Source organism: Heterodontus francisci, chromosome 19, assembly GCF_036365525.1.
Source record: "Heterodontus francisci isolate sHetFra1 chromosome 19, sHetFra1.hap1, whole genome shotgun sequence".
Taxonomy (NCBI): Eukaryota; Metazoa; Chordata; class Chondrichthyes; order Heterodontiformes; family Heterodontidae; genus Heterodontus; species Heterodontus francisci.
Window position 1 is genome coordinate 55,795,414 of NC_090389.1, and position 23,926 is coordinate 55,819,339.

The following is a 23,926-nucleotide window of genomic DNA, read 5'->3' on the forward strand; positions in this document are numbered from 1 at the left end:
AGGAGGGCAGAGGAGAGAGACAAAAGGGGCAGGAAGGCAACGGAGGCCATACCCTTAGCATAGGATCTACTGCTGAAGACGGAACTACCTGGACATGTCAGAGAACCTGTGCCGCAGGAGACTACACCTATACAGGCACATGGTCACAGAGATTTGCACCCTTATGGCAGCGAACCTCACACTTCACAGCATGGTTTGCCATGCCCTGTCAGTAGCCTCAAAATCACTGTGGCCATGAACTTATTCACTTCTGGCTCCTTCCACAGACCAACTGCAGACCTTAGTGGGGTCTTACAAATGACTGCACACTATTGCATCTTGCAAGTCACTGATGCCCTATTTGTGAGAGCTAGACTGTACACCCAAATTCAGACAGATCATGCTTTTCAGTCACAAAGGGTTTTGCCTCCATCACTGGATTCCACCAGGTGCAGGGCATCACTGATTGCACCCATGTGGCCATCAAGGCGCCAAGTGACCAGCCAGTGAGATTCATTAACAGGAAGGGCTTCCACTCTCTCAACGTTCTGTGACCACAACAAGATCTTCCTGCATGTGTGCGCTCACTTTCCTAATAGCTGCCATGACTTCTTCATCCTCCATCAGTCCAGGATGCTGCAGCTCTTCATTCCACCCCTCCCTAAACTACATGGATGGATTCTGGGGGACAAGGCTATCCCTTGGAGAGATGGCTACTCATCCCATTTACATAACCCCAAGACAGAGCCATCTGCTCACAAAGACCACCATCAAGCAGACCATTTGAGCTTCTGAAGATGCAGTTCTGGTGGCTAAACCGGTTGGGTGGAGCCCTGCAGTACATTCCTGCAAGGATCTTGTGCATTGTGGTGGTCTGCTGTGCTTTCTTTAACATGGACCTCCAGAGGGGAGTGAACATTGAAGAGGATGAAGCACTAGATTGACAAAACTCATAGGAGAAGGAGGAGCAGGAAGATGCAGAAAAGAGAGGTACCCCAGCTGCACAGCAAGGTGGCTGGATCCGGTGCAGGACTTGAAGGTCTCATCAGGATGCCATCAACGTCAGGGATCATCTGATCCAGGAATGTTTCAGCTGGGCCCTTCTAAGCTAGGAAGATGGCATGCTCTGGAACTCACTTTGAGCTGCCTGTGAGAATACTTCCACTGAAGATGCAGTCTTGAATGTATCCACTCTTACCGCCAATGAATGATACAGATCTGTCCAGAGGTCTCACTGTCCCCCTTCAAAGCCTTTTGCTTCCCTTCAGGACCTCTTCCCTCTTTTTGAGTTTTGCCATTAAAGAATGGAAGCTCGCACGTCCGGAGTCAAGTGTCTATATTTACCTTGTGGTGAAAAAGTGCATTTTCACAGGTGAGGCAAACTCCAGTGAACCACTCAGTGCTCTGCCTGATGCGATGGCCTCAGTTCTCGGCCACTACTGTGCAGCGCTCCTTTGTAGCCTTGCAAAAGGTGGAGGCAGCCTGCTCGCTTGTCTCTGCTTGCAGCTGAGATGCATATGGTGGTTGTCCTCATCGTGGCGGTGCCATGGGAGCACCTCCAGAAGATGCTGCACCAGCAACAATGCAGGAGCAACCTCTGTCACAGGGCCCTGCTGGTCCCTCAATCAGGGGGGCCATAAAACCCAATGACAATGATGGCACCTTGTGAGGGGTGGCACCCTCATCCTCCTTGGTGACTGCCTCAGCCCTAGACTGTTGCTTCGGATGGCTGGAGTGGAGTACCAATTGGACCACAACTGGCATCCACACCAAACATCTCTCTGCCATCCGCGCCATTGAGCAGTCCATGCCACAGAGCTAGCATGCATTCTGTGGATGGCAGTGTGTAGTTGCTGCATGCACTCAGAGTGTTGCTGCGTATGGCTCCTGAGGTTGGCCATTCTGTCAATGAGGGAGCTCATGCGTTCAAAGTTCTGAGCCACGGTAGTGCATATGAGCTAAATTGTCTCCTCCATTCTCAGCCTATGACCCCGCACTGCCTTAGGGAACTCCAACATGTGAGAAGACATCTGTTGCTGCTGGTCTAAGTAGAGCCTCCTTTCTTGTGACTCCTGAGACCCTGCATCTGCTCCCAGCTGAGCATGGCTGTGTCTGTCCTCCATCCTCTGAGGGGTATTGCCTACAGCTGCCTCTGTCACCTCCTCTTGCTCGCTCATGACATGCTCTTCACCCACTGTCTATCTATCTAATCGCGCACGAGGCTCCACCGATGTGTGTCTGTGCTGGTGGAGGCTTGTAAGATGTGGCAGTGCTTGCTCTGGTGTCTCTGTTTCCTGTGATTGCTCTGGTGCTGTTACAGGACCCTGTTCCCTCTCCTTATCAGAACCTATGGGTGACACAAAAATAGATCATAAAAACTAGCCTTTTAGAGCTGAAGCCAATGCAGATGACTCTTTACATGCATGGAGTGCACTCCACCGCTTTCATCTTTAGATTGCAATATCTTTTCACCCTCTCCACCAGGAATGCCCATCTCTCCTTCCCTGACATGCTCCTGGGAGGGGTCACCCTTGTGATCTCCATCATGGCAGTCACAATGTGGAGAAAGGGCACTCCTGCTACTGTCAGAATCCTTTCTCTGGCATTGTGAGCCCTTTTCTTCTTCAAGGACAAAACAGAGAGAGATAAGACACTGCTGGCTTCTATGACCAATGTCAACAGCTAATTGACATAAGAAGCTGCATGTATCAGCACTGGCAAGTGCTCCACAGTGCTAGGGCTCTGAGCCGCTGAGGGGTCAGTAAGTGCCCTGGGCGCACATTATTCCATGTTCAGGAGCAGCATGCACCCTCAGCCTCCTCGGCTGGTGTGTCTGATGGAGGTGGAACAGCCTGTCATCAGGGTCTGGCATTGCACTCACCTTGCCAAAGTTAAGAAGGTCATTTAACTATTTCTTGCACTGGACCCAGTTCCTCTGGACCACACTTCGGCTGCTCACAGTCTCAGCAACCTGCAGCCATGCCAGCTTTGCTTGGAAGGGTGGCCTTCTCCTTCCAGTCTCCAGAAAGAGGACCTCCCTCCTCTCCCTCACTGCCTCCAGAAGGACCTCCAGGTTGGCATCTGAGAAGTGAAGGGCAGCCCTGCTCTGGGTGCCAGGCCACTGCCTCACTTCTTTGATGCCTGGGGGTGCATCCATTTTCTCCAGCAAACAGCAGCCATAGTAATGGCTGCCATGCTGTGTTTAAATGGGGCCTGCACATCTTCAGTCCAACCTCCATTCCTGCCCCCGTGGCCACTAATTGGCAGCTCAACCCTCCCCCCAGCCAATTAGCAGACCGCCTCTGCAAAAATTGCAGGCTGTGACTACTTCCCCACCCCACCAGGGCGTGGTCAGGACCCAGAAATTGTCCTGATGTCGGTTTCCTGAACCTGGAAGGAAAATCCTGCCCCAAATCTCCACTCTGTTTTTACTTAATGGGGTGCCAGAAATTGAGAGTCCACAGTATGGGGAAATTGTAAGCAAGTGCTGAAATTTAATAAAAGCAAAATACTGCGGATGCTGGAAATCTGAAACAAAAACAAGAAATGCTGGATTCACTCAGCAGGTCTGGCAGCATCTGTGGAAAGAGAAGCAGAGTTAACGTTTCGGGTCAGTGACCCTTCTTCGGAACTGCCAAATATTAGAAAAGTCACAGATTATAAACAAGTGAGGTGGGGGTGGGACAAGAGATAACAAAGGAGAAGGTGCAGATTGGACCAGGCCACATAGCTGACCAAAAGGTCACGGAGCAAAGGCAAACAATATGTTAATGGTGTGTTGAAAGACAAAGCATTAGTACAGATTAGGTGTGAATATACTGAATATTGAACATCAGCAAGTGCAAACCTGAAGAAAAACAACCTGAAAAAAACAGTGGGTGAACAAACTGAACAAACTAAGATGAAATGAAATAAATGCAAAAAAAGATTGTAAAAAAATGTAAAAAATGTAAAAAGGAATGTAAAAAAAAAAGAAGGAAGAAAAAATAACTAAAAATGACTAAAAATGAAAGTAAAGTGGGGGGCTGTCATGCTCTGAAATTATTGAACTCAATGTTCAGTCCGGCAGGCTGTAGTGTGCCTAATCGGTAGATGAGATGCTGTTCCTCGAGCTTGCGTTGATGTTCACTGGAATACTGCAGCAATCCCAGGACAGAGATGTGAGCATGAGAGCAGGGGAGAGTGTTGAAATGGCAAGCAACCGGAAGCTCAGGGTCCTGCTTGCGGACTGAGCGGAGATGTTCCGCAAAGCGGTCACCCAGTCTGCGCTTGGTCTCCCCAATGTAGAGGAGACCACACTGTGAGCAGCGAATACAGTATACTACATTGAAAGAAGTACAAGTAAATCGCTGCTTCACCTGAAAGGAGTGTTTGGGGCCTGGGATAGTGAGGAGAGAGGAGGTAAATGGGCAGGTATTACACCTCCTGCGATTGCAAGGGAAGGTGCCCTGGGACGGGGACGAGGTGGTGGGGGTAATGGAGGAGTGGACCAGGGTGTCGCGGAGGGAACGATCCCTTCGGAATGCTGACAGGGGAAGGGAGGGGAAGATGCGACTGGTAGTGGCATCACGCTGGAGGTGGAGAAAATGGCGGAGGATGATCCTTTGGATATGGAGGCTGGTGGGATGAAAAGTGAGGACAAGGGGAACCCTGTCACGGTTCTGGGAGGGAGGGGAAGGGGTGAGGGTAGAGGTGCGGGGAATGGGTCGGACACGGTTGAGGGCCCTGTCAACCACAGTGGGGGGAAATCCTCGGTTGAGGAAAAAGGAGGTCATATCAGAAGCACCGTCATGGAAGGTAGCATCATCAGAGCAGATGCGTCGGAGACGGAGAAACTGGGAAAATGGAATGGAGTCCTTACAGGAGGTAGGGTGTGAAGAAGTGTAGTCGAGGTAGCTGTGGGAGTCAGTGGGCTTATAATGGATATTGGTAGACAACCTATCCCCAGAGATGGAGACAGAGAAGTCGAGGAAGGGAAGGGAAGTGTCACCTCCTTCCCAAAATCCACAAACGGGACTGTCCCGGCAGACCCATTGTGTCAGCCTGCTCCTGCCCCACTGAACTTATTTCTTCCTATCTAGACTCTATCTTTTCTCCGCTGGTCCAGTCTCTTCCCACCTACATCCGTGACTCTTCTGACGCCCTATGTCATTTTGACAATTTCCAGTTTCCTGGTCCCAACCGCCTCCTCTTCACTATGGACGTCCAATCGCTCTACACCTCCAACCCCCACCAGGATGGTTTGAGGGCTCTCCGCTTCTTCCTGGAACAGAGGCCCAACCAGTCCCCATCCACCAACACCCTCCTCTGCCTGGCTGAACTTGTTCTCACATTGAACAACTTCTCCTTCAACTCCATGCTTTTCCTTCAAGTAAAAGGTGTCGCTATGGGTACCCGCATGGGTCCTAGTTATGCCTGTCTTTTTGTGGGATATGTCGAGCATTCTTTGTTCCAGTCCTACTCAGGCCCCCTCCCCCAACTCTTTTTCCGGTACATTGATGACTGTATCAGTGCCGTTTCCTGCTCCCGCCCCGAACTAGAAAACTTTATCAACTTTGCTTCCAATTTCCACCCTTCTCTCACCTTTACATGGTCCATCTCTGACACTTCCCTTCCCTTCCTCGACTTCTCTGTCTCCATCTCTGGGGATAGGTTGTCTACCAATATCCATTATAAGCCCACTGACTCCCACAGCTACCTCGACTACACTTCTTCACACCCTACCTCCTGTAAGGACTCCATTCCATTCTCCCAGTTTCTCCGTCTCCGACGCATCTGCTCTGATGATGCTACCTTCCATGACGGTGCTTCTGATATGACCTCCTTTTTCCTCAACCGAGGATTTCCCCCCACTGTGGTTGACAGGGCCCTCAACCGTGTCCGACCCATTCCCCGCACCTCTACCCTCACCCCTTCCCCTCCCTCCCAGAACCGTGACAGGGTTCCCCATGTCCTCACTTTTCATCCCACCAGCCTCCATATCCAAAGGATCATCCTCCGCCATTTTCGCCACCTCCAGCGTGATGCCACTACCAATCGCATCTTCCCCTCCCTTCCCCTGTCAGCATTCCGAAAGGATCGTTCCCTCCGCGACACCCTGGTCCACTCCTCCATTACCCCCACCACCTCGTCCCCGTCCCAGGGCACCTTCCCTTGCAATCGCAGGAGGTGTAATACCTGCCCATTTACCTCCTCTCTCCTCACTATCCCAGGCCCCAAACACTCCTTTCAGGTGAAGCAGCGATTACTTGTACTTCTTTCAATGTAGTATACTGTATTCGCTGCTCACAGTGTGGTCTCCTCTACATTGGGGAGACCAAGCGCAGACTGGGTGACCGCTTTGCGGAACATCTCCGCTCAGTCCGCAAGCAGGACCCTGAGCTTCCGGTTGCTTGCCATTTCAACACTCCCCCCTGCTCTCATGCTCACATCTCTGTCCTGGGATTGCTGCAGTGTTCCAGTGAACATCAACGCAAGCTCGAGGAACAGCATTTCATCTACCGATTAGGCACACTACAGCCTGCCGGACTGAACATTGAGTTCAATAATTTCAGAGCATGACAGCCCCCCACTTTACTTTCATTTTTAGTCATTTTTAGTTATTTTTTCTTCCTTTTTTTTTTACATTCCTTTTTACATTTTTTACATTTTTTTACAATCTTTTTTTGCATTTATTTCATTTCATCTTAGTTTGTTCAGTTTGCTCACCCACTGTTTTTTTCAGGTTGTTTTTCTTCAGGTTTGCACTTGCTGCTGTTCAATATTCAGTATATTCACACCTAATCTGTACTAATGCTTTGTCTTTCAACACACCATTAACATATTGTTTGCCTTTGCTCCGTGACCTTTTGGTCAGCTATGTGGCCTGGTCCAATCTGCACCTTCTCCTTTGTTATCTCTTGCCCAACCCCCACCTCACTTGTTTATAATCTGTGACTTTTCTAATATTTGTCAGTTCCGAAGAAGGGTCACTGACCCGAAACGTTAACTCTGCTTCTCTTTCCACAGATGCTGCCAGACCTGCTGAGTGAATCCAGCATTTCTTGTTTTTGTTGCTGAAATTTAATAAATTGGCAGAACTTTTTCATTTAATTGAAATTAATATTACATTTTCTAACTCTTAAATGGTTATTCCACTTCAAACACATTTTCTTGTGCTCCTACTGTCCAGATAATCCCAAACCTGAAGAAACTAGAGCAATGTGCCTCCCTCTAGTTATAATGATTAATAATACCAGGGGCCTGATTTCCATGGTGATAGTTTATTCTGTATTCTTCATGATCACTATTCACTATTTAAATCAAAATATAATTCTGACTATGAGTGAAACGGTATTTTCACCTTAATGAAAAGCTTGTTTTGTTTCAATTTGCATGCTTTGTGACTGCAATACCACTACAACGTCACATGCCCCATTTTCGCACTGGACCTCCAGTGCCGAGATGGAAAAGAACTTCAAAAATGTTGCAATTTTTAAAAATTGATTGGTTGCATATTCTGCTAGTACTGGCTGCAGTTTGACAACCGCTCAACTCTAGACTGGTGTGGCTACAGCTGCAGATGGCAACTGCTCATTATTCCATGTAATCAGGTCAAACTTGAACCGAAAGCAGATTAAACCAGATTCAGTTATTCTGTGAATTAATGTTAACTGATGGAATTTGAACTGGATAGTTAATTCAGCACTGAGCCTTGAAAGTTGACAAAGCTGTATAATTTAACATTTATTTTTATTTGTTATGGAAAACAGGTTCATTACGAGCAAAAGCCTCTTGTTGAACCACAATATAGATATTTCCTGTGCATACAGTCATTGAGTCATTACGACACAGGAGGCCATTCGGCTCAATGAGTCCATGCCGACTCTCCATAGAGCAATCCAATCAGTTCCATTTCCTCACTTGATCCCCGTAGCCCTGCAAGTTTACTTCCTTCAAGTGCCCACCCAATTTCCTTTTGAAATCATTCATCATCTCTGCTTCCACCACCCTCATAGGCAGCGAGTTCCAGGTCATTACCACTTGCTGTGTAAATATGTTCTTCCTGACATTCCCCCTTGCTTCTTTTGCCCAAAACCTTAAATCTGTGTCCCCTAGTCCTTGTACCATCAGCTAATGGAAACAACGTTTCTTTGTCTACCTTATTGAAACCTCTCATAATCTTGTACACCTGTCTCAAATCTCCCCTCAATCTTATTTGTTCCAAGGAGAACAACCCAGGCTTCTCCAACCAAAAAGCCCTCATTCCTGGTATCATTCTGGTAAATCTCCTCGGCACCCTCTCAAGGACCTTCACATCCTTCCTAAAGTATGGTGACCAGAACTGGACGCAATACTCTAGTTGTGGCCTAACCAGGGCTTTATAAAGGTTCAGTGTAACTTCTCTGCTTTGGTACTCGATATCTCTATTTATGAAGCGCAAGATCCCATATGCTTTGCTAACTACTCTCTCAGTATGCCCTGCCACCTTCAAGGATCTGAGCACATGAAACCCCAGGTTCTTCTGTCCCTGCACACGCTTTAGAACGGTGCCATTAAGTCTATATCGCCTCTCCCCATCCTTTCTGCCAAAATGCATCACCTCTCACTTCTCTGTATTAAATTCCACCTGCCACTTGTCTGCCCATTCTGTTTGCCTATCTATGTCCTGCTGCAGTTGATTTGTATCATTTTCACTGTTGGCCAAACCTCCAAGTGGTATCATTGACCAATTTTGAAATTTTACATTGGATTCCAATATCCAAGTCATTTACATATATATATATATCAAAAAAGGGCAGTGGTCCTAGCACTGAACCTTGAGGAACACCACTGTCCACCATCCTCCAGTCTGAAAACCAACCATTTACCACGACTCTCTGTTTTCTGTCCTCAAGCCAATTTTTTACCCAAGCTAACACTGACCCTCCTATTCCATGAACCTGAATTTTGTTAACCAGCCTTTTATGTGGTACTTTATCAAACGCAGTCTTAAAATCCATATAGACAACATCCACCACATTCCCTTCATTTAAGCTTCTCTGTTACTTCATTAAAAAATTCAATTCGTCAAGCCTGATCTGCCTTTCACAAATCCATGCTGGCTGTCTTTAATTAACTCAAACCTCTCCAAGTGCCTGTTGTTTTTTTTCCAGATTGTTGTTTCCAAAATCTTACCCACCATTGATGTTAAACTGACCAGCCTGTGGTTACTAGTAATGTCATTACACCCTTTCTTGAATATATTTGCCACTCTCCAATCCTCTGGCACCTCCCATGTATCTAGGGAAGATTCGAAGATTATGGAAAGCTCTTCCGCTATTTCACTCCTTTTAGCAACCTGGAATGCAAGCCATTCAGACTAGGCGACTTATCCATTCTAAGCATAGCCAGCCTTTCCAGTACCTCCTTCTTATCAATTTTCATCCCATCCCTTACCTCTACCACCTCCACTTCTATCGATATTTTGTCAGCGTCTTCTTCCTTAGTAAACACCAATACAGCATATTCATTAAGTATTCTGAACTTGCTCTGCACTTCTAAGCATACATTACCCTCTTTGTCCCGAATAGGCTCCACCCCATCTATTACTACCTGCTTGCTGTTAACAAGCCGGTAGAAGATTTTGGGTTCCCTTTTATGTTATCTGCCATTTTATTTACATATTCTCTCTTTGCCAGTCTTATTTTCCTCCTTATTTCTCCTCTCAACTTACTGTATTTGGCCTGGTTCCTGCTTGAAGAATTCATCTGACATGCATCATAGACCCTCTTTTTTGTTTCATCAATTTCTTTAGCTCCCTCACCATCCAAGGAGCCCTGGTTTTGGTTCCCTTCGCTTTCGCCCTGGTTGAAATGTACCTAGCCTGTATCTGAAACACCTCCTCCAGTGGTTAGCACCGCAGCCTCACAGCTCCAGCGACCCAGGTTCAGTTCTGGGTACTGCCTGTGCGGAGTTTGCAAGTTCTCCCTGTGACCGCGTGAGTTTCTGCCGGCTGCTCCGGTTTCCTCCCACAGCCAAAGACTTGCAGGTTGATGGGTAAATTGGCCATTGTAAATTACCCCTAGTGTCGGTAGATGGTAGGAGAATAGTGGGGATGTGGTAGGGAATATGGGATTAATGTAGGATTAGTATAAGACTGCATTTGCTGACAACGCTACCGCTAGGGGGCGCTGTTGTGACACATGCGCAAATGCAGCATGTGCCACTAAAACGTCACAGACTGCGACTTTAGGCAGCTGCCAGGACTAAAGATGGCGCTGCTCAAATAATCACACGGAGGCAACCTAACAAACACATTTCAGCACACAATGGTGGAGTGAGAGAGCGAACGAGCTGGCCGGGGCGCGGGCCGGGGAGGGATGGGGGGAGAGGGCCGGTGACAGAGGGGAGCGGAGCGGGCCTGGGGGGACCGGAGCGCCGACGAGTGGGCGAGCGAACGGCTCAGTGACGGAGGGAGGCGGAGCGGCCGGAGACAGCAGCGTGAGGGGGGGGGTGCGTTTTTCTATGCATGCGCCATATATTTGCGACAGCAAAAGACTTACCGAACTTACCCACACCCGGCGACACCAAGGTCTTCGGCCGCTCGTTCCCCGTGGCTCTCTATGGCCTCTCGCTTCCGGCCCTCTCCATCCAGCCATTCTCTCCAGGTGCAGATCCCCACATCCAGCCACTTTTTCCCCTACTTCTCAACTGTACTTCAGGCATTGCAGCTCTCTGGTCCCTGCCTTTTGCATCCCTCTCTTCAGGGGCTTCTGAATTTAACTCCCTCCCACTACCCCCCCACACCCCCTCTCTACCTCCCCACACCTCCCCACTCTTCCCCCACCTCCCCACTCTTCCCTCACCTCCCCCCTCTCCCCCCCACCCCTTCACAACCCCCTCCCTCTTCTCCCTCACAACCCCCTCCCTCTTCCCCCTCACAACCCCCCCTCTCCCCCCCCCCACCCCTTCACAACCCCCTCTCCCACCCTCATAACCCTCCCTACCCCTTCACAACCCCCCCTCTCCCACCCCACCCCTTCACAACCCCCTCCCTCTTCCCTACCCCCCCTCCCACCCCAAGGACCACACCGCAGTTGAATATCTGAAGTGCAGTTGCAAAGTCGGGAAAATAACATCAAAAACCTCAACAATTCCAGCTTTAATTATTGAGAAATTTTATTAAGTGCATTAAACATTCGAGGCACTGCTGTGCATGGATACATGAGTGTTGTGTTGCCAGCATTCCCGTGAGACAGACAGGCCGAGTCTCTGCTATGCAGAACTAAAGAGATTGTTCCTGGAGAGCCTTGTGGTGAATGAACGTGTGGCTCTCTATTCCACTACTGTATTGTCCATGTGAAGAAGGCAAAATCACATGAGTCTGAGCTCAGTCAATTCTTGGTGAATGTTCCCCAAACGCATCCCAAAGTGCGCTCCCACTTCATCCATAAATGCAAGGTTCCTTTCCGTATCGTGACAAGCTCCGCAGCATGATCCAGTTGCCTTCGTGGCTTGAATGCTGACCTTAAGTCTCAAGGATTGTTTTCTCAAGGGCATGTTTTACGTGAAAAGAAATAAGGAAAGAACATCAGTGTCAGAGCTTCCCTCCTCCAATGAAATGACTGTTGAGCATGCTTTATGTTCTGCAGTAAAGACATGTACTGATGAATGAATCACTTAGTACCCAACTCAGCTGTCGGAGTCAGGATGATGTTACTGCCCCTATCTCGTGATGGTTCAATACTGCTCTCAGGGAAAACATGAATGATGTGAGGGTGCTGGAAAAAGAAGCACATTTCTTTGGACTATGAACATAAAGCAGGCCATTTAGGCCAGCTGTTCCCTGCTAGTGGTTATGTTACTCGTGTGCCTTCCCATCCGCTCCCATTTAATCCTGCCTACTACTATCAGCATCACCTTCCATTTCTTTCGCTCTTATCTACCTTTGCCTTCAAGCAACACTGAGGATGGAGAATGGTGTGGCTGCACTCCCACCTCACCAGTTGTGTACTCAGCAAGAGCATTCACATTTGTGCTACCACTGGACACGGCATGCTTGTTTCTTTCAGTGCTCAGTCTCTTCTTTCTGAATGTTCCCCAAGTAATTTACCGCTTTGGATGCCCTCTCTGCTTGACAGGCAGCAGCTGGCAATTGCGGAGTCTCACAAGGCTCTGCATGGTTGTTTCAAGGGCAGATGGGGGAAACATGTGGCTGTGAGTCCATGTGCACGGCTCTAATGGGTGCAGGAACAGAGCAACTTACAACAGGGACTGGAGCACATGTACTGCCTGCACACAGCCCCAGACAATGGAAAGGATTTAGTGCAGTGCAGTGGACTGGAGCACATGCAGTGCCCCAGACAATGGCAATATTTTCAGAGCAATTTACAACAGGGACTGGAGCACATGCAGTGCCCCAGACAGTGGAAATGTTTTCAGAGCAATTTACAACAGGGACTGGAGCACATGCAGTGCCCCAGACAATGGAAATGTTTTCAGAGCAATTTACAACAGGGACTGGAGCACATGCAGTGCCCCAGACAATGGAAATGTTTTCAGAGCAATTTACAACAGGGACTGGAGCACATGCAATGTCCCAGACAATGGAAATGTTTTCAGAGCAGCTTACGACAGCAGAGCAACTTACCTTGGAGCAATCTCCTCTTTCTAATGAAAATGAAGCAGACTGAAATCTCCAAAACGACTAAATAATTGCGATAAAATGCCCGACGAAACCTCTCCTCCTTCCACTTTCAGAAACTCACGCCGAAGCTTTGACGCATGCGTGAATATCAGAAGGTTGACGCATGCATGAATACCCGTTAGCATTGCATAAAGCGCATGCGCAGAGACCGACCAGGCGCGTTGCCTGAAGAAGCACACGTCACGTGATGACGTCATTGGCGCATGCACTAACCAGTCCTGGCACGCCGGAACGCAGCACATGCGCAGAGAGTAGAAGACCGTCTGCGCATGTGCGCACGGCGGCGCAGCCTGATGACGTCAGTGGCAGGCTGCGTTGTCAGGAATCACTTTGTTTTCATAAATGGGTGGTTGTTGGTTGGCACAGACTCGGTGGGCCGAAGGGCCTGTTTCAGTGCTGTATCTCTAAATAAATAAATAAAGATCACCTATTGTTCCGTTATAGTTTTTCCCGTCAGACTCTTGTTCCATTTTACCCTCTCATCGCATTGAAGTTAGCCCTCTTCCAATTCAAAAGTTCTACTTTAAATTGTTCCTTTCTATTCTCCATGACTAATTTAACCTTATGATACAATGATCGCTCATACCCTAATGTTCCCCCACAAACACCTGGTCCACTTGGCCCACCTTATTCCCCAGCACCAGATCCAGCCATGCCTCTTTCCTATTTGGACCGAGAACATACTGGTCAAGGAAGTTCCCCTGAACAAATTTCAGAAATTCCTTAATGATAAAAACAGAAAGTGCGAGAGAAGCTCAGCAGGTCTGGCAGCATCTGTGGACAGAAGCAGAGTTAACATTTCAGGTCAGTAACCTTTCATCAGAACTCATCAGAAATTCCTTCCCCTCCTTACCCTTTACTCGAATATTATCCCAATCAATATTTGGATAATTAAAGTCTCCCAATATCTATAGTTCTTGCACATCTCTATGCTTTCCCTGCAGATTTGCTTCTATGTCTCTTTCACAAATGAAGGTTTATAGAATACCCGCAGTAATGTGATCATACCCTTTTTGCTTCTCAACTCAAACCAAATAGATTCTGTCTTTGCCCCCTAAGTGACATCCTTTGTTTCCAACACTAACGAGGCAAGGGAATATACAATGGGTGGTAGGACCCTAGGAAGTACAGAGGGTCAGAAGGACCTTGGTGTACTTGTCCATAGATCACTGAAGGCAGCAGCACAGGTAGATAAGGTGGTTAGGAAGACATATGGGATACTTGTCTTTATTAACCGAGGCATAGAATATAAGAGCAGTGAGGTTATGATGGAGCTGTAGAAAACGCTAGTTAGGCCACAGCTGGAGTACTGTGTACAGTTCTGGTCTCCACATGAGAGGAAGGATGTGATTGCACTGGAGAGGTTGCAGAGGAGATTCACCAGGATATTGCCTGGGCTGGAGCATTTTAGATATGAAGAGAGACTGAAAAGGCTAGGGTTGTTTTCCTTAGAGCAGAGAAGGCTGAGGGGGGACATAATTGAGGTATACAAAATTATGAGGGACATAGATAGGAAGAAACTTTTTCCCTCAGTGGAGGTGTCAATAACCAGGGGGCATAGATTTAAGGTAAGGGGCAGGAGGGTTAGAGGGATTTAAGGAAAATAAATTTCACCCAAAGGGTGGTTGGAATCTGGAACACACTACCTGAAGTGGTGGTAGAGGTAGGAACCCTCACAACATTTAAGAAGTATTTAGATGAGCACTTGAAACGCCATAGCATACAAGGCTATCACTACCAGCAATCTCCGGTTTGAGAGTGACACACACCCTGAAGACTCCTGTACCTCCTGCCACTTCCTACACTTCCAGATGGCCACCCATCTCTTATCCTGAACTCGCACTGCCTGTGGGGTGACCATCTCATGGAACATACGATCCAGGAAGCCCTTATCCTCCCTGATGCTCCACAGGAACTCCAGCTGCCCCTCAAGCTCAGAATTCATGAGCTTGAGCCCAAGCAACTGGAAACACTTCTTACACACTTGGTCCCCCAAAACACATGAAGTGTCCTGAACTTCCCACATAGTGCAGGAATTGCAAGTAACAGGTCTCAGCTGCCCATCCATGATCTAAGAAAAAAATCTCTATTTCCTCTTTTAGAATCTAGTTAATACCATGTATAAACTATTAATTTTAGCCAATGCCTCTAGACCTGCTTTGTGATAATACTCTTAATACTAATTCCCTTACTGTTATACTTACCCCAATTGAAATTCTATTTGTCATGCTTGGAAAGAGCCATGATGAAATAAACAATAAATTGGAGGAATTATGAAATAAAAGTCAACTGAACCACAAGAAAATTGGCACATTGTATAACAGTCAAAATGGAGTAGAGGTCAGGTGACTCATCCTGTACTGTCAATAAACATATCCATCTGCTGACGATGAAACTCATTAACTTTGTCTGAATTAGCTCTGGGGAGAGCCCATTGAAATTGAAAGGATCCTATTAGGTATTGATGATTCCTATGTACTGGAATGAACTAACAAAGGTTCAATAGACAGCCTGACTCTACAGCCCAAACCAAGATGAATAGATGTGAAGTAGCACCATTGTAACAGAAAGGACCCATCCAGATGCCAACAGATAGCAATGGTTTCCATATCCTGGACCATTGGTTGTCATACCAGGGGAGAGGGCTCTTTGTCACCTGATGGATTTTTACCTTCTCTGGCGAGAGAGGGGAGATTTACCAAAGACCACAGAAAGGCAGTTCTAGACAGAGGCTGTGAGATATAGTCCAGCTCAGAAGAAGAATAACAACTTGAACAACAAATGCAGCAGAGAAATTGCAAGGTAACTTTGAGACTCTCCATTTGTGATTCACACCACCAACTTTGGGCTAGTTTTAACCACAGAAGATTACAACACTTCAGCAACTGCAAGACGAGGAACATTCAGGACTGCAACACTGTTATAAAATTTCCTCCCAAAAGCAACTCTGAAGGTTCTTTCAGCAACAGACTCTTGAACAGTAATTTGGACTTTAATTGCATCCTGCCCTTTTCCCTATCTATCTGTTCTTGTGTATGCATGTGTATGTGTGGGTGAGGTTGCGACCATTTCGGGAATTGTTTAAAAATAGTTATTTTTTTTAACCCACGAGAAAACCTGTTGTTTGTTTATTTATTTGACCCTAAAACACCAGGGACTAACCAACCTTTTTTTAAAACAAAACTCTATCTGCGGTCAATTGGGAGGTGAAAAATAGAAGCCACCCACACCACCTACCACCTGTCCTTTATATATTGATTAGTTTGACTAACTAAGTTAGAAATTTAGTACACTGCTTTATAGTTTCTCGGTCCTAGATTAAAGCACTAGCCTAGTTTTTAACAAAAACCTAATACTCACCTACCTGCTGTCCTCTGAAGCCACTCCTTGCTTTTTCGGAAGTATACCGATCAGGCCCCCACAGTCCCCCACTGTCTGTCTTTTACTGTTCGCTGCTACTGGTGCCTCTGATCAGGTCCACAATATTGCAATGCTGTATCTCTCTATTATCCACTGCCAGTACTGCTGGTATCTCTGATCAGGCCCACGTCATTCCCCTGCTCTCTCTCTCTCTCACCTCTTTTTTTCCATCCTCTGCCTCCACTGCTGGTGTCTCTGATCAGGTCTGTGCCCAGCATAGATTTCAAGTCTTTAAGCCAAGTTTTTCCCCAAAATGTTTAAGGTCGAATTATTGTAGTAATCACAATGTGCCATTTGTTCTTAAAACAGGTTTAACTACAGGTAGCCTTAATAAGGGAAAAAAGTCAAATTTAAATTTTCTGCTAGGTATATGTTGGAGCATTTGTCCCGGATTAGTCGAATACTGAAACAGGCAAGAGGTAATGCTCTTCTGGTTGGAGTAGGAGGAAGTGGACGTCAGTCCATAACTCGTTTGGCCACATCAATGTCCAAAATGAATATCTTTCAGCCTGAAATTTCCAAAAGCTATGGAACGAATGAATGGAGAGAGGATTTGAAGGTAACAATTTTTAAAATCTGGTTAGAATCACTGCTAATTTATATTAATAAATTTACCTCAAATTTATCACTGAAAAATTGTGTTCAACACAACTATTTTGCTTTTTGATAGCATTTGCTTCGAAGTGCAGGAATGAAAGGTCAGCCCACCGTGTTCCTGATTACAGATACACAAATTAAAGAGGAGGCATTCTTAGAGGATGTAGACAGTTTACTCAATACTGGTGAAGTGCCAAACCTTTTTGCAGCTGATGAAAAACAGGAGATCATGGAGGTATGAAACATCTTTTTATCCATAATGTGCAACAATACATAGTGTAAATTTAAAATGCTTAGGCTCACACTTCAGATATGTGATGGATAGCATCTGGTGTAATGCATAGCTGTACATAAGTTGTACATTCATGAAAATGTATAATGTTCCAGTTGTACCACAGATTGGATGATATTTTGCCTCAGAATAAAGCATTTGTGCAAGGTGTGAACCCTTATGTAAATTGCCTCAGGAGCCCAGTCCAAAAAAAATTTTGATTTTAACAAAAGAAGGTTTACTAGACTAATACCCGGAATAGGCGGGCTGTCTTATGAGGAAAGGTTGGACAGGCTAGGCTTGTATCCGCTGGTATTTAGAAGAATAAGAGGCGATTGAAACATATAAGATCCTGAGGGGTTTTGACAGGGTGGAAAGGATGTTTCCCCTTGTGGGAGAATCGAGAACTAGAGGTTACTGTTTAAAAATAAAGGGTCACACATTTAAGACAGAGATGAGGAGAAATTTTCTCTCTCAGAGGGTCGTGAGCTTTTGGAATTCTCTTCCTCAAAAGGTGGTGGAAGCAAAGTCTTTGAATATTTTTAAGGCAGAGGTAGATAGACTCTTGATAAGCAAGAATAAGAAAGGGTATCGGGGTAGGTGGGAATGTGGAGTAATCAGTTCAGCCATGAACTTATTGAATGGCAGAGCAGGCTCGTGGGGCCGAGTAGCCTAATTTATATGTATTTGGAGTAGCTCCTAATTTGTATGTTCATAAAAATAATTTTCGGAACAGTTCGTTTAAAGGGTGTTATGTGGGGAACGAGCAGAGGAGTGGGATTCATTGGATAGTTCTTTCAAAGAGTTGGCACAGGCATAATAAGCTAAATGGCTGCTTTTTGTGCTGTATCATTCTATGATTTTGTGATGTCTGTCACCTTGAGCAGACATGGTTCTTACTGCACTAACTCCGTCCACACAGCATATTCAAATTTTAAGAGTGCTGTAATTAAAAAACAGCAATTCTGTCTTGTTTTTTTCAGAAAGCTATCCCTTTAAGTCAAGCATTATACATGATAGTTTAAAAAGGAAGCCTCAGCCTATGCTTGTTATTGCCTCCATGATAACAGGCTTGATGATGGGTTAAACACATGGTTCAAATGTGGTTGATTCATTTATGGATCTAACAGCCTGGTATATTTTGAATGAGGTTAGCAGTTATGCTTTTTTTTATCAACTAAGGAATATAAAAGAGAGCAAACTGAGAGCCGTTTGTCGAGTCAAACAAATTGAAATCTTCCCAGATAGGGAGGTAGATTTAATGGCATTTTCTTTGTCTGATTCAGGCTAATGAGGACCATTCCCAATGAACCCACAATCTCTGGCAGTATCAATGTTGGCGGACACCAATGGGTGCAGTGCTGGCACAATCATTAAGATTACGATCCAAGGAATGTCAAGAACAGTGTCTTTTAAATAAGAAAGAAGCAATATTTTATGACTGTGCGAGTAAATTATAACAGCATTTGGTGATAAGGGATTTTATTTTACTTGCATAGGGTGTCCGCATTGCAGCTCAAGCAGGAAACAAAAATGCAGACTTCAGTCCTCTAGCTCTCTTTGCTTTCTTTGTGAGTCGCTGCAGAGCGAACTTGCACGTTGTGGTGGCCTTCAGCCCCATTGGAGATGCTTTCCGAAATCGTCTGAGACAGTTCCCTTCGCTCATCAACTGCTGCACTATTGACTGGTTCCAGGTGTGTTAAAGATTTCCACTGTACGATAGTTATGTTACTATTCAAGTAGAGAGGATGTAGAAGAAATTTACTATAATGGCACCAGGAATGAGGGAGAAGGAACGTTAACCAGAAGACACAGATTTAAAGTGTTTGGCAAAACAACCGGAGGTGACATGAAGAAATTTATTTTCTACTCATTGAATTGTAGTGATCGGGAATGCACTGCATGAAAGGGGAATGGAAATAAATTCAATAGTAATACTCAAAAGAAAATTGGATGTATACTTGGAGGGAAAAAATTGCAGGGCAATGGGCAAAGAGTGGGGAGTGGGACTAACTGGCTAGCTATTCCAAAAAGTTGGCACAGGCATGATGGGCCAAATAACCTTCTTCTTGCTGATCATTCTATAATTCAAGACTGTTATATTAATAAGGAAACATATGAACATGACAATAATGGAGAGAAAAAGACTGGCCCATCCAGTGTGTCCCACACAACTGCAATGCTTTGTGCATCACAATATTTACACTTTGTAATCCACCCAAAAGTCACATAATCTCCAGGGAGAGACAGAAAAATAGTCAATTTGAGGGAACAAAACCAGTAAAATCCCTTTCTGGTCTCCTTTTAAAAATATTAGGTAATCAAAACTAGTCTAGGGGACCACTCTGGTCCTGATTAATGTAACACAGTATCTACCTTTTTTCCAAGGTGAACCCTGCCCCAGCCAGAAGGAATTCAGCTAATCAGCATTCACCGCATGCCCTTGAGTCTGTTTTAAAGGTCTACTATTCTCTGGGGGAAAAAAATCATCTAACCTAGTTTTGGCCTTATATAACGGGAGTCCCTGGTACTCTCTAACCTATTTAGTTGAATCAAGCTGTTTACACAAACACTATCTATTCTTCTGCAATCTTGTCTGCACCTGGGTGATCCTGGAGAGGGAGTGTGCGGTGCCTACCAGTACACTTGAGACTTTCAGAGACCAGTGGGCACTGCAAGGAATAGAATATCTGAACTAACATTATGATTTAGTTTTATGAGTTTCCTTTTGTTTTGTTGAAAGTACAATTTATTTTTCAGTTGCTTTATTAGTTGCGCCTCTTAAAAGGGGGGGGGAATGTTGTGTGTAGATATGTTTGTTCTCTAGTTGACACTGGGGAAATCTATGTCACCCTTTAAAAGGCATGCTTTAGAGATTTATAGTGACTTGTTATGTAACAATAGTCAATAATTAGCCCCTCCCGTGAGTCTGGTCCATTTGAACCCTGATATCTTTAGCAGAACCAAAAATCACATCTCTCTAAAGCTGTAAAGATTAGTGCTCTAAAGATGCTTGTTGATCGAGATAGCAACCACACCCCTTCCTTGACCTGCTGTAGTCTTTTAGGTTAACTTCTGTGCTAACACTGCAAAGAGATTGTCCATGTCTCAAGAAATGCACAAAATATCTAGTTTTTGCAAAGCAACTTATGATGGAGTTTTACCTATTTATTTATTCACATATAAACCAATTTAAATGTCTGTCATCTACTTTCTTAGAGTTCTTTTTTCTCATCTCCTTAGCTAGTTTAACAATCTTTAGTCTGTAAGCAGTGGTCATTAACTCCGTAAAGTTATCATTAAACATGGCTATACTGTCTCCAAGCTGATCCACTTTAAATACTTCCTAAAAGCTAGTTTGAAACCCAATGCAAACTTTTGCGCACCAAAGGAGTTTATATGGAGGCTGTCCCTCCTAAGGAACTTACTTAACCCATGCATAACTCCCAGTTGTCAATAAAGTGGAACTTAATTTTACAAAGATCCAGTGATCTGACTGTTCCTCTCCAGTAACCTAGTCATGACTTAAAATAGACTTGAAACTACTACCCTTGCACCCTTGTTCTGGAGGTCGTCTATAAAATCTCTGTATGAATCCAGTGAGTCATGCTGAGACTCCGTATAATTAATGTACAATGTGAGTATAGTCAGACGGTATCTGTGTGGTCATTAGAGGCTAATGTGGCTGAATGGGGAAAGATTTAGCTGAATTGTTTCACTTATGTTGGTTTGTCACAACTGCTCTAATTCTTTCCCGTACCGTATTGGCCAAGTATAATTTTTGGAACCATATTTTTTTAAAACCCAGCTAAGTCATGTCAGAACAACATTGAGAAGCAGGTCGTCCGAATCCTCATAGTTGCACATGAATCTGTGTTTTAAAGCAATAAAAATGAATAATTACTATACAGGAATAAATTGAAGACATGCACTGATGTAGCTAACTATTGTTATCTTGAAGGGTTTACGATGAATGAATATTTTACTAAAGACAATGCTCTAATGGTATATTTAATAAATACTAGAGAACCAGACCACATTAAGATTGGTAGATTCTCACCACAAGCAAGGTCAATTGCTATGCTGAAGCAGCTGACTAATATAAATTCTTAGAGTGTGAAATTCAATCACCTATTGCCACTTGGAGTGGCTGTACACTGACATACCTTTGCTTGCAACCAAAGAAGTTGGAAGGGTGAGATCATGATGCCACTGACATCAACAAGCTGATGCAACACACAAGTACTGAAATTGGCCAATGACTATGTAAGGAGTGCTTTCCTTATTCACTCCTGAAACAAGAAGTGTTGAAAGCAAATGGGCCCTGTTCTGGGGCTATTTGAAGGCCCATTTCAATAACTTGTAGCTTTTGATATAATTGTGCTCAGGCAAGGTTGGTGGAAGCACTGTGGTGAGTTACAGGGGGAGTATGAAGGTTTCTGCTGACCACAGAAAAGCTGATGCAGTTACATAGCCTTGCATAAGTATGGGGGCAGTAGTTGCAGTAGCACTTGCTCTACAGCATGAACAGGACAGGCAGAGGAAAAGGCAGAGTGGTGGGGGGGGGACCTCTACGAGAAGGTAAGAGAAGAAGGGCTGTGCTTGAAAGGCTGTACCAACAAAAAGTCTTCCGGTTGCACCACTCCTAAGTTGGGATGAGCCAGGAGCTGTGCCTTAGGAGGCTTTGCTTTTACGAAGGAGGTGGTGACCAAGTTGTGTCATTTTCTTCACAAAGACTTGGAGCCTAAACAAGGACGGCGCTCCCAGTGCCTGTGAAGATCACCGCTGCCCTTTCATTCTTCGCAACTGTTTCCTTCCAGTAGGCGGCAGGCAACATCAGCAACGAGTTGCAGTTTACCATCCACAGAAGTATCCAGGAGGTGACAGAGGTACTCTACAGGAGGAGAGGGGACTTCATTCTCTTCTCCCTGAGGAGGGAAGACCAGGATGAAAGGGCACGTGGATTTGTCAGGATAGTAAGATCCACACATTTAGCTCTGCAGGCCCCCCGTGTCAATGGGGAGCAATACCGTAAGGGCTACCACTCAGTCAATGTGCAGTTGATGTGCGACAACACCAAGATATTCATCTTGGTAAATGCTCACTATCTATGAAGCACCCATGATGCTTTCATCCTTCGACAGTCCGCAATACTCACCAACTTCAGGCCTCCAAAACAAGCAACATGATGGCTGCTGGGAGACCAGGGTTAACCCCACCACACATGGTTCATGACCCCATTGCACCATCCCACCATGCGAGGTCAGAAGGCCTTCAACAAGAACCATGGATTCACGTAACACTGCAGAGCAAGCCATCAGTTTGCATAGCAGAGATTTTGCTGCCTGGATCGCTCGGAGGAGGGTTGTCTGAAGTAGACACTTGAAAGGGTCTCCATGTTTGTGGTGGTGTGTTACGTCCTCCGCAACCTCACAATTATGAGGACCTAACCACTACCTCCTGGGATATGTAGGCCACCTGGGGAGGAGGAAAGGAGGAATAGGAAGAAGAAGAGGAGGAAGAGAGGAGACCACATGCACCAGCTGCAATGGACGGAGCAGGAGAGACTGCATAGTGAGGCTTTGCATCAGCTAAAAGGAATTTCTCCACCCCCAACATGGACCCACTACCTCTTTACAATAGGTCCAGTTCAGACTCCCCATGGCAAAGTCCCCGTAGCCTACCTCACTCAATAAAGACCAGTAGCAATAATCTTCACACGACTATTCCAGCAATACATCAATAAAATAAAAAAAGAACAGAACTATTCATACTTGTGCATTGTTTTACTGCCTGTCTTGTGTGTGCCCTTGCCTAGGCTAGTGCTCCTATGCAGTGCTACCCCAGTGGCTGCAGCATGGCTGGGGTGGGAGGCTGCTGACTTTCACTGGTGGAGACTGGAGATGGTGGGCCTTGACGGCCAGTCTTTGGACTGCACTACCTTGACATGGGCAGCAGCAGACTAGACAGGCTGGCTGAGAGACAACAGAAGGGGTAGTCCCGGAGTGGCCATGGTGGAAGGATGAATGCTGTCTTCCTGAGAGGACAACAGGCTCATGCTCCATGGTGCCACTGCCACTCCCACGGGATGGTACCTCAGCATTCCTCGTCATCTGCTGGAGTACAGATTGCTGGACTGCTGTGAGAGCCTGCTTGCCCGGTCAAGCACTGAGATCTCTATCTACAATGGCATACTGGTTGAGATCTCTATCTACAATCACATACTGGTTGACAGCAACCTGAGCCTGCATGCCAGCAGTCAGGGATATCGTGACCTTTGAGCTTCCACTTGCAGCACCGACACATCGGCAGGACTCAGCCTGTGCTGCAGTGAATGCTGAGACAGCTGCCAGCAGACACTCCATCGTGGGGCAGCCTGGCAGTACTGCCATGGAGGTGGCCACCACTCCATGGTGAAAAGGATGGGCTCCAAGCTCTGTACGATGCCCTGTGCCACAGGAGAGCTGTCTCATCCCTGTTGCTAGCCAGTGACTGGAGGCCATCTGGCACTCCTGCCAATGCAACAAGCAACTTGGTGTGCATGTTTATCAGTTTTCTCCTGTAGTCTGCCCCAATGTGTTCCTCATCTGAGTTCCCTGACGTAGAATTGATGTGCGACCTTGCCCTCTAGGAAGTTTGCACACAAGCTGACCTATCCCTCTGTTCTGCCTGCAGCTCACTCATGCCTGGTGCAGATCCCGACTCTAAACTAACCTCTAAGGTACACGCTATGCCAGTACCTGAGCTGTTGGGCTGTGAGTATTATGTCAAGTGACGGTGCTTTTTTCTTTAAAGCTATCTTCCTCTTTTTGCCCTTCACACTTCTCGTAGGGCTGAGCTGCCAGCGGTTCCTGGTTACCTGAAAGCACAAAGCATAAGGAGAGGGTAGGGGTAGGGGAAGGGAAGCAGGGAAGAAATCAGGAGGTCCACGATCACTTCCTCTGCAGTTTCCATTTCATGGCACTTTGCAGGATGTGGGTGAGACATTAATG

The 23,926-nt window shown here is 45.9% G+C and overlaps 1 protein-coding gene across 5 annotated transcripts in view; it reads left to right on the forward strand.

The window, feature by feature from the left end:
* dnah12 (dynein, axonemal, heavy chain 12) overlaps positions 1-23,926 on the forward strand; it is a 379,348-nt gene that overhangs the window by 239,311 nt on the left and 116,111 nt on the right. For all 5 annotated transcript variants that reach the window (XM_068051688.1, XM_068051689.1, XM_068051690.1 and 2 more), the window contains 3 exons: positions 16,433-16,625; positions 16,737-16,898; positions 18,434-18,628. In XM_068051688.1, coding sequence (XP_067907789.1) covers positions 16,433-16,625; positions 16,737-16,898; positions 18,434-18,628 — 550 coding nt within the window. The remainder of the gene's footprint in view (positions 1-16,432; positions 16,626-16,736; positions 16,899-18,433; positions 18,629-23,926) is intronic.